At 37.9% G+C, this 17,976-nt stretch overlaps 1 protein-coding gene across 2 annotated transcripts in view; it reads right to left on the reverse strand.

Annotated features, from left to right (window-relative positions):
* Positions 1-17,976, reverse strand: part of STXBP4 (syntaxin binding protein 4) — a 157,847-nt gene that overhangs the window by 44,573 nt on the left and 95,298 nt on the right. For both annotated transcript variants that reach the window (XM_032872018.1, XM_032872019.1), the window contains exon 16: positions 15,595-15,728. In XM_032872018.1, coding sequence (XP_032727909.1) covers positions 15,595-15,728 — 134 coding nt within the window. The remainder of the gene's footprint in view (positions 1-15,594; positions 15,729-17,976) is intronic.

Consider the following 17,976-nt stretch of genomic DNA (forward strand, 5'->3'; position numbering starts at 1 on the left):
CTATCAGAGCTTCTCGCCTAAAGGTCACAAATGCTTACAATCTCAGCCGGTCCCTTGCCCACATATTGTCCTCTTATTACCAGCATTGAGCGATGCCTTCCACTCCCTCCTCGAAATTCTCTTTTCCTGGGCTTTTTTTTTTTTTTTTTTTTTAATCTCCCAGTATTCTATTCTTCATTTCTACTTCTATCATCCTGACTGTTCCCCATCTGGCCCTTCTCCCTCCTCTGAGCTGTCCCTAAAAGACTTCCTTCTTCCTGTTACACCCTTTCTCTGTAGGGCTTCAGTTATCAGAACTACCAGAATAATCCCCAGGGCAACATCTCCAATCCTGTGGTCTCTCCCAATCTCCCTGCTAGATGTCTACCAGCATTTCTAATGTCTAATACAGAACTCGTCTTTCTTCTATCCCAAAGTTGTCTTCCCTTCTGGGTTACTTGTGACTTTTAATGGTTCTACCACCCTTCAATAATCTGGGCTCAAAAATTCACGGCCATTTTGACTTCTCTTCCTTGTTTCTCTCTTCAGTTGTTATATAGTCCTATACCACCTACCTCCATGATCTTACTTAGTTGATTCACACATGTTGAGTAATTGCTGTAGGGATGGATTCTGGGGCTGCAGTAGTGAACAAGACAAGTGAGAACCCTGCCTTCCTGGAGTTTATATTTTAGTAGGGCAGAAACAATTTCAGGTGGCAATTAGTACTATTAGAAAAACAAATAACGCAGGGGTGCCTGGGTGGCTTGGTCAGTTCAGCGTCTGCTTTTGTCTTGATCCCAGGGTCCTGGGATCTAGCCCTGAGGCGGGGGGGGGGGGGGGGTGGTCCTTGCTCAGCAGGGGGTCTGCTTCTCCCTCTGCCCCTCCCCCCCATGCATGTGCGTGCATGCACACTCTCTTATCCTCTTTCTTTCTCTTAAATAAACATAATCTTAAAAAGGAAAACAACCTAGAGGGATCATGAGTGATTGATAGTGGTAACAGGGGCTATTATTTTAGATAGATTGGCTAAGAAAAGCTTCTTCAGAAGATGACATTAAAGCTCCCTGAATGTGAAAGTGAGCCTTGTGAAGATCTGAAGAAAGACTGTTCTAGGGAGGTGGAACAGCAAGTACAAGGGCACCGGGTGGAAATGAATTTGGCATATTTGAAGAACTACAAAAAAACCAATATGCCTGGTGTAGTATGAACAGGGGAAGAGTGGTAGACAATGAGACCAGATAGGGCAGAAATGAAGGACCTTGCAAGCAATGGTAAAGAGTTTGGATCTTATTCTAAGTGTAATGGGAAATGTTTGGGGAGTTTTGACTTAGGGAGTGATGGGGTCTGATTCATGCATTAAAGACCACTAGAGAACAGACTATAAGGGAAAGTAATATAGTACTTGTTAAACAAACAAACAAAAAAATCCACACCATATTCTTAGGCAATACACATGGCCATTAAGCCACTTTTTGGATTTTTTTTAAGTAATCTTTACATTCAACATAGGGCTTGAACTCATAACCCGGATATCAAGAGGCACATACTCTAACTGAGCCAGCTGGGTACCCTGAGCCACTTTTTTATAAATGAAAGTTTCAATTCAACAGATATGCAATTTCCTCACTCATAAATAATGACGTTATGAGTTGAAATACTTTCATTTCCTTAGTTTAGATTAAAATAACACCATGTTTCTGAAGTGGACAGTAAGCAATGGAGCATATAGGTTTGCTCATTTTCTACTTATATGTTATGTAAATGAAACCAAATCTTTTGGGCACTTTGCCATCAGTAATGTCCAATAGCACAATTAGCAATGAATTAACCAAAGTATTTATAAAAAATTCACAGACTGTGTGTAATGAGGTACAATGGACCAGGCATTCAGTGTGCCAAACAGGAATGAATAATGCTAAATTTATGTTTCCACTAGGGGTCTACAAAGAAGGAAGCTGAAAATAAAATGAATAAAAGATAAAGGCATTTCAATTATTGTCAGGTTATAAAAGGTTTGTACTTTTATGTCATGTGAAGCTAGAGAATGGAGGCATAGCAAATGAGTCTATTATGTCAGTATCATTTGGAGTCAGACAATTAAGCTTTTGGCATCTACCAACACTGAATATGTCGCCTATAAAACTGAACACAACGTGGTAGATTGAGAAGAAAAAAAAAGACCATTATGAAATAATCAGTATTCCTATTAGGCTTTTAAGGTTCCTTTTATTTACAAAAAGCAATTCACTCATCTCTGTATTCTCTGGGTTTATTCAAAAAGCAATTCACTCATCTCTGTATTCTCTGGGTTTATTCATTTCCTTCTATGTACATAAATAAATGTCATGCTTGCCTTTTCATTCCCAAAAGCCTAAAAAGGGAAGAGCACCACAGTAGGGAATGCTGACTTTCTTTCTTACTGGGTTTATGGGTGAGGTAACTTAACATGGAATTCATTCATCAAACAGTCATGGAGAATCAACCATGTGTCAAACACCGTAATAGGTAGCAGGAATACTAAGCCAAAAAAGACAACATCACATGGTGAGAAGGGAGAGCTGCTTCTCTGAGGAAGACTCAAGACAGCATTTCTAACATAACAGCAGCTGTTTCTAGAGGCTGGTGTCTTAATTAAGATTGTAAAAAAGTATCCTTTCTATTTTTTCTTCCAAATTTCCTTTGGTTGGATAGAAAAGAGTCAAAGAGGTGAAGGAGACAGAGAAGAGTCGTCTCATGAGGGGTGTGAAGATTGACTCGAAGCTCTAAATGTAATTCGTATCTCTTATTCTAATGGAATGGGATGCTGTATTCCAGGGAAAATTCTAGCCATGCCACTCTAAAGGTTGTCTCCTCAACTGAGAAGCAAATGGCAGTAGTTTATGATACTGATTTTCTATTGCTATTCCAAATGATCAGATATTTGGCAGCTTGGAATAACACAGATGTATTTTATTACCTCACAGTTTCTGTGGATCAGGATTCTGGGAAAAGCATAGCCAAGTCTTCTACCTAGGGTCTCACAAGGCTGCAGTCTCATCTGAGGCTTGACTGGGGAAGGTTTTGCTATTGTCAAAAGAATTCAATTCCTTGTGGTTATAGAACTAATAGACTTCTGTTCCCCTGGCTATCCACCTGAAGCTGCCTTCAGTTCCTTGCCATATGGGTCTCCCAACATAGCAACTCACTTCTTTGAAGCCAGAAAGGAGTAGGAGACTCTAGCAAAATGGGCACTAAAATCTTGTGCAATGTTAGTATGTGTATCTTGTCTTTGCTGTGCTCTATTGGTTAGAAATAAATCACAGGTCCTGCACATCCTCCATGGGACAGGATCACACAAAAGCATGAACACTGAGAAGGAGGGATCATAGGGACCCTGACTTAAAGAGGGTCTACCACATTACTTAGACTTGTCCCCTCTATGTTAATTTAACATACTGAACCTTCTTTCTTTTTATTATTGCTTCAAATACAGCTCTTCCCATCTTTAAAAATTTTTTAAAGTTGAACTTAATCCTCGCTTTAACATTCATGCCACTATTCTTAAGAGTTCTTGTTAGTTCTAGGTTGTTTGTCCAGCTTTTATACATTTGTTTGAACATCTAAGCTTAGCATAGAACTATAGGAAGTTTTCCTTGAATTATATGTACACTTCTGCCCTTTCCTTCTTGCCGAGACTATAAGGGTAATTCTGAATGGAATTCATTTTTTTAAGATTTATTACTCCACAAGTCACATTGCTATCCATGGTCTCTAAACATTAAGAACAAACCCATTTAACCCAAGTTTAAAGTAAAACAAAACTGGAATCTGGAATCTGTGGTATATGTCCAGATATGTACATAATTAAACAATTGCATCCTCTTTAGATTCTCTTAGTAGAACTACAATCCCAGCAGGCATTACAGTAGTTGAAGTGCTTCCCTATTACAATAGCTTGGCACACACCAGTTAACAATCCACCTTAATGAAAGCATCATCCACACTCTTTTCCTGCCTGGGCTGTTTGAGGTCCACTTTTACAGATTTACTTTGGTTTCTTTCTCTCTCTCTCTCTTTCTTTCTTTTTTCTTTTTTCAACTCTATTGCTCTTTCTGGAACATCACCCCCTTCACATTCATGGATTTCTGACGGGAAAATGCCTGTAGTCTTACGCCCCTTCTACCAGATCTGAAAAAAAAAAGGTGTGGTCATTCATGGAAATACTTTTTGGTCACAAATCCCCAGCTGATGGTGTGTAGCACCCACCTAGGGTCTGTATGTATGAGAGAGCAGAGTTAATTCTGTTCTTCCACAGGTCTCTCTTACCTCATGACTGAGCTTTAGCTGTTTACTCTCTACTACAGGGGCATCCTCAACACTGGCAGAGTCTGTTCTTAGTGTCTCATACGTAGGTGCTCAACAAATATTTGTGGGCAGAATTGGCCAGTGTATACTTCTATGTGTAAGTAGATAGTGCTATGTATTAGATTCATTCATATGGATGGGCATTTATTCTATTTCATAAATTCCTAGAAATGAAACTGAGGTTCAAAGAAAATGTACATTTTTGACTCTCAGAGACAGAGACAGACTGTTCTCTACAAGAGCTGAACTGAGTGAAATCTGTCAATGGTGTATAAGTGTGTTGGGGTTTCCTTATGTATTCACTAACACTACAGATATGTGGCCCTCTGGTGAATAAAAATGGCCTCATTATTTTAAACTCACTCCTAAGTGACATCAAAACATATATACTAAACATTCATATACATTAAGATCATTATTAAATAAATATTAATCACAGTTATAAAATAGAAATATCTCATGAACACCTACTATGTGCCATGTACTGTTCTAAACATTACCTAAATTGTAATGAAGATGATATTCAAGATCCCTATCCTCAAGTAGCTCATATTTTAATAGAAGAGACAGACAGTAAACAAGTAAGCAAACAAATAATACTGTGAAGTCCTACAAAGAGAATAAATTATGGGAGTGAAACATAGATCTGGAGGTAGAGAGGAGGCCAACATTAAATAGACTGTTGGGGCCCTTGGCTGACTTAGTAGGAAGAACATGTGACCCCTGAACTCAGGGCTGTGAGTCCCAACCCCACGGCGGGTGTAAGAGATTAAATAAATAAATAAATAAAACTCTAAAAAAGAAATAGATGGTTATGAAAGTAAACAGGCTGAGGATTGGATGATACCATGAACTGGACCTCTCCATCCATACTGTCCTGTTTTCTCAAGTATCAGGCACTCTCCTGCCTCAGGGCCTTTGCACTTATAACCTGGAACATTCTCCTAGCAGGTATCTATAAGACTTACTCCTTCCTTGTATGGGTGAAATGCCTGTGCAAGTCTAGTTTAAGGGTTTGCAGTGAACTGGTGCTAGCTGTACCCATTCTCAGGTAGTATTAGTACTGCTGTCTTCTATACAAGTTCAGCAAGGCTTCCCTCTCCATTAAAAGACTAGGACATCTGGAGAGCCCTTCTCTACTGCTCCTTTAAAGAATGAAATGTTACTTGGCAACTGTTTTTAGAGGCATTTTAGCACTTGGTTTCTCACATGTTCTCAGTGGAGTAATTTAATAATGATAGATTACACAAATTGACATGAGTAGATATCTTTCACCACCTTCTAAGGTTTCCAGCTCTCAAAAAAAAAAAAGGGAAGGAAAAAAAGAAAAGAAAAAAAGATAGGGAGAGAATAGAGAATAGTTTATTAGTTTGTATCGGACAGGGTTGCAGGGACAAAGTAAAATACCCTTTTTACACACTGACCATGAATGATGCAGGTGATAATGAGGAAGATAATGATGATATATGTATTGAGCACCTACCAGATGGGAGCCATTTTATAAACATCATCTTTAATCAGCTAACCTATTCAGATATATTAGTTTTAATCCTCTAAACAACCTTATGAGTTAGTGATATCTCCAATTTCATAGATGAAGAAAATGAGACTCAGGGAGATAACAGAACCCCCAAAGCATAAATCTATTAGGTGGAAGGGCTGATATTTGAACCCTGTAGCATATGGTCTTTTTAATACTATTCTGCCTTTTTACAAGTAACAATGAAACTATCTTTTTGATACAGACAGGGACGCCTGGGTGGCTCAGTTGGTTAAGCGGCTGCCTTCGGCTCAGGTCATGATCCCAGCGTCCTGGGATCGAGTCCCACATCGGGCTCCTTGCTCAGCGGGGAGCCTGCTTCTCCCTCTGCCTCTGCCTACCACTCTGTCTGCCTGTGCTCATGCTCTCTCTCTAACTAATGAATAAATAAAAAAAAAAATCTTTAAAAAAAAAAAAAAAAAAAAATGAAAAACACTACTAAAGATTCAGTTCTTGACTCTCTATCTTTAGTTTCAAGATCTTTATCAAGGCACATTTATTATTTCTTCTGTAGGCATTATTTTGTAAATGGTTTCAAAGAGAGCTTTTTTACTGTAAGTTTTCTATGATGCTTAAAAATTCTTTTACTTAATTTTTTTAAAAATTTTTTAAAGATTTTATTTTTTGACAGAGAGAGAGATCACAAGTAGATGGAGAGGCAGGCAGAGAGAGAGGGGGAAGCAGATTCCCTGCTGAGCAGAGAACCTGATACAGACTCGATTTCAGGATCCTGAGATCATGACCTGAGCTGAAGGCAGACACTTAACCCACTGAGCAACCCAGGGACCCCTCTTTTAATTTTAAAAAGGATGCTTTGAATTTCAGAATTAACAAATGCTCACTCCAAAAAAAGAGAAAAATTAAACAATATAAAGATTTCTAATAAAAAAACAAACCCACAGATATTTTTCCAATCTGACCTCCTGAGAAAAACATTGCTATCAATGAGTTAGGCTGGAATCTATACCTGTTTAGAAGCTATTAAAGCTCTTTTTATTCATAATATTTTTTATTCATAATATTTGTAAATCATGAAAATTATTTAAGCTGAGGGTTTTATTCATAATATTGTAAATATTCATAATATTTGTAAATATTTGTTTTATTCATAATATTTGTAAATCATGAAAATTAGTTAAGCTGAGGTAAATTTTGGTCAATGATTCTAATTAAAATAAAAAATGAACTCTAATGAAGCAATCTTATATTTACATAAGTGCTTTATATTTACAAAGCACTTTTGTACTAGTTCACTCAATCCTTGAAACAACCTTAATAGGAAGACTGTATCCCCACCTTCCATTCCGAAAGCCAAGACTCCAAGAGGTCATCGTAACTTATCAAATCTAAGACACCACTGAGGATACCACACTTTGCCATTTTATATGCTAAAAAACAAAACAAAACAAAAACAAAACAAAAAAAAAAACAAACAAAAATGCCAATTCAGTTGTGACATAATGACCTAAGTGGATTCTGTGAGACTCACAGGACTTAATATTAGAAGACCTGAGTCAGGGGTCTGGCATTACCCTTTCCAAGCGTATGACTGAGGCAAACCTTTTCTTTTCCCCTCCTAAAAATAAACATTTACTCAGCATCTGAAGTGTGCTTAGGGGAACAAAGCCAAGGAGAACATGAAGTAGTTGGTACACATCAGAAACGGGTAAGGTAAACCATTTAAGTTCTCTGAGCCTTGATCTTTTCATATCTTTTAAATTAGAAAACAATAATGCCTATCTCTCAGGGTTGCCTTGAGGACATATGGATGAAAAATAGTACTTTCAAACTACCTGTGGCATTATTATCTTTAAATATATTTATTTGTAGTAGTAATATTAATACTCTACTGTTCACGGCAGGAACTTCTGATCTACACTGGTGTATCATATTAAATCATTATTAAAGCCGTTCCTGCACATGACAACTACTGCCACTGTCTCCCTTGAGATGAGCTGTTAATACTCTGTCCTCATATGAACTCTGGAGAATACCTTTTCATTAACCCGAAAGAATGTATTCCGTTTGGATGAGGACATTTTCAGGCCTCGAGGGAAAATATTTCTTTCTGGCATCATTCACATTTTGTTTGTCGGGTTAGAGGATTGAAACATGAGCCCCATGGTAGACTATCACTGCAGTCAGTTCTAATTGTGAAGGAACTGGAGTTCCATTTTTCTGGAAGAGAGATGGTGTACTACACTCAAACATCATTGCCTTCTGGAAGTTTCAAAGCAGTCCTTGTTTTTTTTTTTTTTTTTTACCTTTGTGTTGGAAATCATTCTATGTTTCCATGTTAGTGCGAAGGTATATAGGCTTTTCCCTGAATAAATCCTAGATATTGCATATCCTGTAATCCCCTTGACAACTCTATTCCTGCCTGGTGGGAGGAATTGAGTCTTGTTCATCTGGACATGTCTTCATAGCTTCCAGCTGCTGGCAGTATACGTGATTAAAGTACGTATCTGAAATATTTTCCTGGAAATGGTCTCCTAGGAAGACCATGTGGTAGCTCTGGGACTGGTTCACACTAGGTATTTTGTGTCTAGGCTAAATACTGGAAATATGGTGGCTTTCTGATTTTATGACTGGCAAGCTGTATTATATCTGCTTCTTATGGACCAACAGAAAATAGTAGAGAGTTACAGATTTGGTATTGTTACATAACTTTAGCATTTCAACTCTCAGGAATTTGTTTAATGAAAAAGGCAAATACCCAAGAATTAATTAATGTGCAGAAGAACAACAGGAAAATATGCGATAGTTAGAGATCCAAGATGACAAGAGAACTGCTTTGTGCATCTGGACTTCTGACCCAGTCTGCACATGAATATCAAGTTTCAATATGAATACTGAATTTCAGGTGTTCCAAAATGTGATATACAGTGATGAACTACTGAATCTCTTCTTAAAAATGAATATTTGTTCCTTCCTACTCAAACTCAGTCCCAGCTACTATTCTGTTCCTTGTCAATCGCTGTAACCACCAACCAGTCTTCCTACGTTCTTTACTCTTGCTACTCCTATAGCCCAGTTTCAAACAAATGCCTGGATCATCTTTTAAAATGTAGATCAGATCAGGTTTTTTTCTCCTGCTTAAAGCCATCAGGGGCTCTTATGACACTCAAAAGAAAATCCACCCCTGAAGCAAATAATACATTATATTTTAAGGGAAAAAAAAAAAGAACATGAAAATCCAAACTCCTTAACATGTTGTTCAAATCCCTGCGTGGTCTTGCTCCGCTCTACATTTCCACCCTTATCTCATGCTTACTTGTCTGTTCCCTCCTACGTATCAGAAACCCAGGCTTTCTTCTGTCCCTCCAATATGTCAAGATTGCTCCTACCTCAAGGCTTTAGGATTTGGCCAAAAAAAAATCTCTTCCCATAGATTTTCTCCTGGCTGAATCTTGGCTCAAAAGTCACCTCTTCAAAGAGGCTTAGGATTCCCACTCCTACATCATCTGGTTTTATTGTATGTGTAATAGTCATTGCTGTCTGGAATTATTTACAGACTTGCTAACTTGTTTGTCCAATTCTACCCTTACAATGTACCTAAGCAGCTTAACAGCAAGGACTTTGTAAGCTAGTACCCCACTGCCTAGGTCAGGGTCAGGCTGATTGCAGATACTCAATAAATAGTTCATGAAGGAAAGAAGTAATAAGTCTAAATGGCTATATCTTTTCTTACATGAGGTATTTCTCTCTCACTTTTTTTTTTTTAACCCTGGAAATAAAACTGTGCCAGGAAAGAAATTACTTATTTTTATTGAAGCGAACAATAATTTGCTCATGTAAAGCAAAATTAAATAACCCAAGCCCAGTTTACTTTCCAGAGATCACCCGAGATTACATTCGATATATTTTCTTAATGGAACATCACAGCAGTGACCTACTTTCAAATTGCAACAATACAAAAGAATATGTGAGTTCATGGTTTTCCTTGAATGGTGTGACAACACCAGTATTTACAACAGGTATTATCTAGCTCTGAATGATCAAACCACTAGAGAACAGGTTCAACTCACTACAAAAACAGATGAAACGACATTAGAGTCACATAAACTATCCCCTTATGCTTGGAACAATCTGTCCCAATTCTAGGAGAAAAAAGATATATATATATATATATATAGCAATGATAACTTTATGAAGAAGGAAATACTATAATGCCCATTCTAAACAGGATAGCTGACTTTCACAAAAAAATCTATAGCTTTTCCTTTGATAAACTCATGTTAGTTAATAAAAATATGTGTGGGGGGAAATAGGAGAAGCAGTGATGATAGTATGAGACCTAGACTAAGTACAATGAGAAATGCTGTATCAAGTCTGACTTCTAAAAGGAAAAAAAAAAACAACTATTATAAAGTCCTTCAAATGTGCAGTACAACATTTCCCCTTTTTCTCATAAAACGTTTTCCCATATGCCTAAATAACTTCTAATTAGCGTCAGAATTTAAAGACAAAAAGCAGCTATTACTGACATTCTTATTTTAAAAGCTAAAATACTGCCAGTTTTAGACAGGAACACCTGAATTGATGGGGGAAGGTTCCATAGACAAATCTATATAATCACCTGGCCATTGTCTGGTAGGGGTAAACTTCACCTTTGTTTTCAACTGGCTGAGTGAAAATTACAGGATTATTGAACCAATTTTTTTTTTAAAGATTTTATTTATTTATTTGACAGATAGAGATCACAAGTAGGCAGAAAGGCAGGCAGAGAGAGAGAGAGGAGGAAGCAGGCTCCCTGCCGAGCAGAGAGCCCGATATGGGGCTCGATCCCAGGACCCTGGGATCATGACCTGAGCCGAAGGCAGAGGCTTTAACCCACTGAGCCACCCAGGCGCCCCTATTCAACCAATTTTTAACAGTTGAACATCTTTATTTCTGCCATTAAAAGAAATGCTGTGATGCAAATAATTATCTATGTATTTTTATGCACATTGCTCATTATTTTCTTTGCAAAATACCAACAGGTGGGATTATTGAGTTAAAATACATGACCACTAAAATATTATTTCAACTTTCAAAAACACTTTTCAAATAGATATTTTAAAAGCTCTTGATACATACTGCAAAACTGATTCCCAGGGATGTTGTGCCAAATTATATTCCCACCTGTAGTGGATGAGAATATTTACTTTCAACTTTAATTAGTGGCAGGCCCAGATGGCTCCTAAATTGGATGGATTTTTTTTTTTTATGCCTAATATATAACTTAAGAAAGTACATTCTCCACAGGAAGATTCCTGCTCCCTGCTTCCTTTGCTCAGGCATCACTTGGGTCCTCGTGGGTGTAGAAACCTTGGCTCCAGCTGCTCATCTCAATCTCAATCTCTGAAGCTTAAGGGCTTACTTATCATTACAGTTTTACCCTCTGTTCTTGGTGCAGAGAGACGCGCATTTCTTGGTTTTCATCTTTTAAATACACAAACATAATTTTAAATGTCATTTCTAAGTGTAGGAGCAGAATGGGGAGGTTTTGGCATGAGATCACTCTGCCATCTTGGTAGATGGTAGTCTATTCTGAATCCTGACAGCTCTATTTTCTTGCTTTAATACTGTGGACTTTTTCAGGATCATATACTGGTATGCTGATGGATATATATATTTGTTTAAAAGATCTTGAATGAAATGTGTGTGCATATATATATATACACACATACACACATAATAAATGCATAAACATAAAAAACATAACACACACATGCATGTGTGTAAGTGTGTGTGTGAGACGTATTTCTCTTTATAAAAGCTTGAATTTAGAGGATTCTCTACTCAGAATTGGTTTTTGACCTTTGAAAGGATACGTGGACCCTGTGGCTGCACTGACATTCAACCAAGTAGTTGTCGGTGTTACCCTCTCGCAGCTCTGGCAGGGAGCTGGCCAGCGTGCCCTTCTGTTGTGAGTAGAAAGATGATGCAGCAATCTGAGGGGAGTGAGAGGTGAGCCAGGACCAGAGGTGGCTGTCAAGAGCACTGTGGCATCTGGTGCAGAAGCCCTGTCCCGGGCTCCCTTTCCTATGTGCCCCAGTGCATGTCAGATGTCAAGTATGTCTACACTGCCTAAAGGACCAAGCCCCAGTTGGCCTTCTGCTTGACACAGAATCTGTGAATCGTGAGGATTTCAAAAATGTCACTGACTCACCAAGATAAAAGAAGAAAACGAGCCCAGTTACTCCCTCGCCAGTCGTTGGCTTTATTCATTACCCCTTCAAATCAGAATGCATTAAGGACTGTCCTCCTGCCACAGTGACCTCCAGTTACTCCCACAATCGTGACTATTGTTCAAAAGGGGGGCTAACAAGTTGGTGGTTCGTGTTTTCACTGTATGTGGTCCTACCTGCCCTATCGAAAACTTTTTGGGATTTGCCTGTAACGACTATTGCTTTTGAATATTTTTACTCTATTTTTACACTACATTTATCATTTCTTTGGGAATTTTGAAGGAACTTAAGATGCCTGGAATTGGCTGCCAATTTACCAGGAAGTCAATAAGTTCTTATTAAAGACCTCCTATGGAATATCTGGCCAGATATTATTTTATTATGCATTTAAAAAACAGAACTGCAGGGGCGCCTGGGTGGCTCCATTGCTAAGCGTCTGCCTTCAACTCAGGTCAGGATCCCAAGGTCCTGGGATAGAGCCCCACACTGGGCTTCCCGCTCTGCAGGCTTCTGCTTCTCCCTCTGCTACTCCCCCTGCTTGTTCCCTGTCAAATAAATAAAATCTTAAAAACAAAAAACAAAAAACTGCTTCTTCCTGCTTTTGTTACAGGATTATTTTGTCAATCTAGATGTTGGCCGAAGACTGCAGTTCAAAACAAGTAGCTCTTTCAAATAAAGATTACACTAACACATTACGATACTGACTGTAAATATTGATGGAGATCGACATAAGCACATCTAAGGGTTCCAATACCAATTGAAAAATGCCTATTTGTCTATATAACATTTCAGTGGAGGCAGTATAATGGAACACACCTAAGTTTTGTTATAGTTAGCAATAAACAACTGCAAGATAAGCTGCTGATTCAGACTCTTAACCACGGTTTCCTGTGATGGTTACATTTTAACTCAAAGTTGAAAGTAACATTAAATGTTATATATTAAGAAAAGCTCTCATCTACTCTATTTTCAAATGGCTCCATACTAAAAGATTTAAACAATAATTACTTAATACTCTGCACAGAGGAAAAAGTACATTTAAATGAGCTGCTTTAAATAATAGTAAGAATATGGTGCCAGCATTAGCAGCACCAGCAGCAGTGATGTCCACTGTGGACTATCTTCTATTACCTGGTGCTTGGTTAGCCACTTCCCAAGTATCTCACTTGATCCCCCAATCCTGTCACTTCAGATATCGTGAGCTCCACCTTTCACATGGCGAGAGAGAACCAGAGATGAAATCATTTGCCCAGTGGAGTTGGCTGGCTAACTGGGATGCTCCCTGGGGCACCTCCAGGGATCTGCAGGGCTTCTGCAGAGCACTGTTTATGTGGGTTCAGATTGGTCCTCTGGGCTGCCTCCAGGAGCCCCAGACTTCTCCATTGCTAGAGGCATCCTGACGAGAGCTGAAGGGCCAGGTTTGCAAGGCAATGGGAAGCATTAGTGTTCTCTACATTAAGATCCTACATCTTAAGTGGGGGTTTATGCACACGCTGAAGATGGATGCAAATGTGTGTGATTGCACATGTCTGGGAATAGGGCTTCTGTGAGATTTCAGTGGAGGCCACTATCCAAAAAAAGGTTCAGAATTATCTCCTACATATTCCCCAGGGACTGGTTTTAAGCTATAATACCCAAGAAATCTGATTCTCATTTCTGAGGAAATCCCATCGTATAACATCCCAGAGTGTACTTATGCTAAGAAGAAAGTAGAGGTAATTACCCAAGAGAAAATTCCAAATTGTTACTTGAGATAAGCAGACAGTCACACCAAAGGAAATGAGGTTAGAGACTGCAGTTGAATTATCTACCTCATGATAGTGATTTTCTGCTTTTCATTACATACAGAAAAAACCTACTGCATAAAGAAAAAGAAAAACGAGCTGAGTTTATCTGAATTATCAAACATAAAAAGACGTGTCGTAAAAATTATAAAAGGACTGGGAATATATGCCAATATTAGCAATTATATTTCTACATAAAAAGACAATGCAGAAACTATTTGTTAGTTTAAACAGCAGACTTGGTACAATCTTATGACAGATAAAAGGTGCAGATGGAATTTTTCACTTTTCTTCCAAAGAAGTTCTGCTGAATTTCAAATATTTTCTTTGAATAATCATGTTTGACAAATGTAAAGGTTAATGTTAGCGAGGTAATTAAAACTGATGATCGCAATGTCCGCTGGGCTATGTGTGTGTGTGCAGGTGTTTCCCTCCACTGTTCCCACCCTCACTTAAAAATGTCTAATATATAAAATTCTGAGTATACATATAATACATTAGAACTGATTATTTTCATCTACTCTGAAACCTACAGAATTTGTTTACATAAAGAGTTCTTACAGGGTTTTTGAAATATAATTTTTGATTTTTTAAAAATGTAATAGGTTATACAAAATTAAGAACAAAAGACCTCACTGCAGAAATTGAGCAGATACTATTAGAGGCATGTCTTTCAAACCTCTTTTTGTGACATAGTTTTGAAGTTAAAAATTACCCCCAAAGGGTGTTTAAAAAGAAAGCCAAACCATTTGCTACCTAGGACTTTACTCAAAACTTGGATACTTTGTTAACAAAGAATTTCATCTGTGCCTTTCCACACTTATATTTTTATATGTTCCCAGCATAGGGAAGATTAAGAGTGGCAAACAGGGATAGCGGAATGGGAGAGGCCAACCGGCAGACAGACTGACATCGCGGGAACAGACGTAAGAACAAACAGATAAAAACGGATACTAAATCCATGAAGAGCCAAAAGTGCTGGGAGGCAGGAGGAGGGACGCATGGCAATGCCCAATCATTTAAGCTCTCCCCAAGGATCTCCCTGTGTGCTGGGTTGTTGGAAGTGACTTAGCCAGTTGCCCTGCTTCTCTTTCTAGCCCAGTGCTGACTCTGGGGGTGTCCAGTGACAGATCATGCAGTTCTTTTAAGAAAGGTATTCTCTTGGCCCTGGCTTAGGAGTAAATGCCTGAGCCAGCAGCTCTGATGAGGAGGGAACTGGTTCAGCTATTCCACCGCCCTTTAATTAATTACCCTGCCGACTGCCCAAGGGTCTGTTCCTAGTTTTCCCTGCCTGTGATCCTGGAAGTTTTTTCATGGTTCTACTTAACTCACTGTTTCAGCAGTTTTGTTGTTCATCTTTATTGTGTTTTGGGGTCTTTTGTTCAGCTGGGCTATACCTTCAATTTTATCCTATCTGTTGCATATTATTCAAAAATTCCTCAATGTGGGTTCTAATCTTTGAGGTTTCCAGTGCTGCCGTGGATTTATTTTTCTGTTTATTCTCCCATTTCAAAAAGACTTTGGATGGAAGTAGAGGTAATCAGCGATCTTCTCTTGGAAGCCATTTCAGGCACTTTAAATAAAGTAAATATTCTCCCCCTACAATTAGTGTATTAAGATTGTTTTTTATCAATTAGCTATTAATTTTACTGTAGGCAAACCAACACATTTAACAAAATCAAACTGTCAAGCTTAGTATTTCTTTTGTTCTGTTAAATAAATTATTAAAGAAAGAAAGAAAAAAAAAAGTGAAAAATTGCAGAAAACTTACAATCCATGTCAAGTATGGCCCGAACAGATTTAACGAGCTCCTTAGATTCAAGAGCCAGCGTTGCTGGGATGTTACGTCCATTCCTTCCCAGTGGTGTAAGAGAAGTCTGAGAAGCTAACATGGCTCTTCTTTCACTGTGAGGGCAGTAACATAAAGTTGAAATTATCATTCAATAAATAACATCTATTTTGACTTAATCTGAATTCTTATGTATAAAAATATTTGTACTCCTGGGAATAGTGTATTCTTACAGCCATAAAATGAAGTAATCATAAAACATTTGTTTTCAGTTCTTTATTATGTAACAAAGACATATTTAAAGAATTAGATTGACCTCATAATAAGGAGGAATAAATCATTTCTTGGGCTTATTTTGTGAGTGCTTATGTTACGCTAACATGATGTAGCCTTTAGTTTTGTAAAAATTCAAATGAAGCATTAAACAGAAGATAGAGTATATTAAAAAGACTGAGCCATGGGGCGCCTGGGGGTTCAGTTGGTTAGGTTAAGCATCGGCCTTTGGCTCAGGTCATGATCTCGGGGTCCTGGGATCGAGACCCACGTGGGGCTCCTTACTCAGCGGGTAGCCTGCTTCTACCTCTGCCTTGCTGCTCCCCCTGTTCGTGCTCTCTCTCTCTAAAAGAAATAAATAAAATCTTAAAAAAAAAAAAAAGACTGAACCATATTTTTCTAGAGTTTAAGTTTCCAAGATGTGGTAAAAATTTGCTTAATGTTGTTTTTTAAGGTTAACCTTTCTTCTTGAACCAGTTTAAGGCAAGGGTAGGCTCTGGCTTTTAAAGATTTACTTATTTATTTGACAGACAGAGATCACAAGTAGGCAGAGAAACAGGCAGAGAGAGAGAGAGGAGGAAGCAGGCTCCCTGCTGAGCAGAGAGCCCGATGCGGGGCTCGATCCCAGGACCCTGGGATCCTGACCTGAGCCAAAGGCAGAGGCTTTAACCCATTGAGCCACCCAGGTGCCCAGGCTCTGGTTTTTAAATAGCCATTTTTAACCTTCATATTTAATGCCAAAACTTCTGAAATATTATTCAAGGGCATGAGACCTTGACGCTTGGGATGGGGTATATACCTAAACACACAAGAGGAATCTGCTTGCTAAGTATTTTAAATTCTTATTGAAAATAATTATCATGAAATTCACATAATTATCTTACATCATTACCAGCATGGATAGCAATAAAATGTCAGATTTTTCATTAGAATAAGGCATTATAATAAAATGAATTTAAAAATGTACTATTATCGCATAACATATGGAATAATCAAATTACTATGTTGTACACCTGAAACTAATATACATTGTATGTCAACTATATTTCAGTAAAATTTTTAGAAGTATACTACCATAGACATTCTTCTAAAGTAAAAAAAATGCCATGTGAAACCCTAAAATATAATAAGAACACAAAGATTCAACTTCATTTATTTATTTATTTATTTATAAAAAGATTTTATTTATTTATTTGGCAGACAGAGATCACAAGTAGGCAGAGAAGCAGGCAGAGAGAGAGGAAGGGAAGCAGGCTCCTCGCTGAGCAGAGAGCCCGATGCGGGGCTCGATCCCAGGATCCTGGAATCATGACCTGAGCCAAAGGCAGAGGCTTTAACCCACTGAGCCACCCACGTGCCCCATCAACTTCATTTATTAAACTGCTGTTTTTATAGTGAAGGGCAGAGTCTTCCTGTTTCTGCAAGCCTGTATTGCTAGAAGTAGAAATACATCGCTAGTGGCAGCTATTATAAGATGAGGGAAAAAACTGCTTTGAAAATGTATGAACAGGAAACTTTCTTTTGTCTATCTTTCATTATGTATCAAAATGACCATAAACTTGCAGTTTGAAATACATAAATCTTATTAGTAAGTTTGTAGCTCTTAGTAAGAAACTTTAAATTGGAAACAAACTGTGAATAATAACAAAACCAAGGTGTATCCTCCAAATGTATTCCTTTTATTTGTGTCTACTGAATGTTGAAAATGAAAGAAACTGATTGCATGAACATGTTTTATAAAATTCTGTTTGCCATAACAACTGATCTGCTGGCTTGAGACTGACCTTTCAAGTAATTTTTATTCATACACAGGATGCTTACAGAACTTCAAGGTAATCCCATTTTTACAGAATTCTTGATAAAAACAATATAGGTGATTCCTACCTCAATTTTCAAGTTCTAGGTTATAATAACTGGCTAAATCTCTCCAGGAATTTATTTTACAGAGATGGGGTCAAAACAACATGTCCTTGTATCTGTTTCCACAAAACATGAAAAAACAGCATCCAGTAGGAGTTATGTCACATTTTAAGATTATTTAAGAGATTTTAGTATTTTAATCAAAATTACCAAATGAAAAACGTAATCATA

Source organism: Lontra canadensis, unplaced genomic scaffold, assembly GCF_010015895.1.
Source record: "Lontra canadensis isolate GAN:19392208 unplaced genomic scaffold, GSC_riverotter_1.0 scaffold43, whole genome shotgun sequence".
NCBI lineage: Eukaryota > Metazoa > Chordata > Mammalia > Carnivora > Mustelidae > Lontra > Lontra canadensis.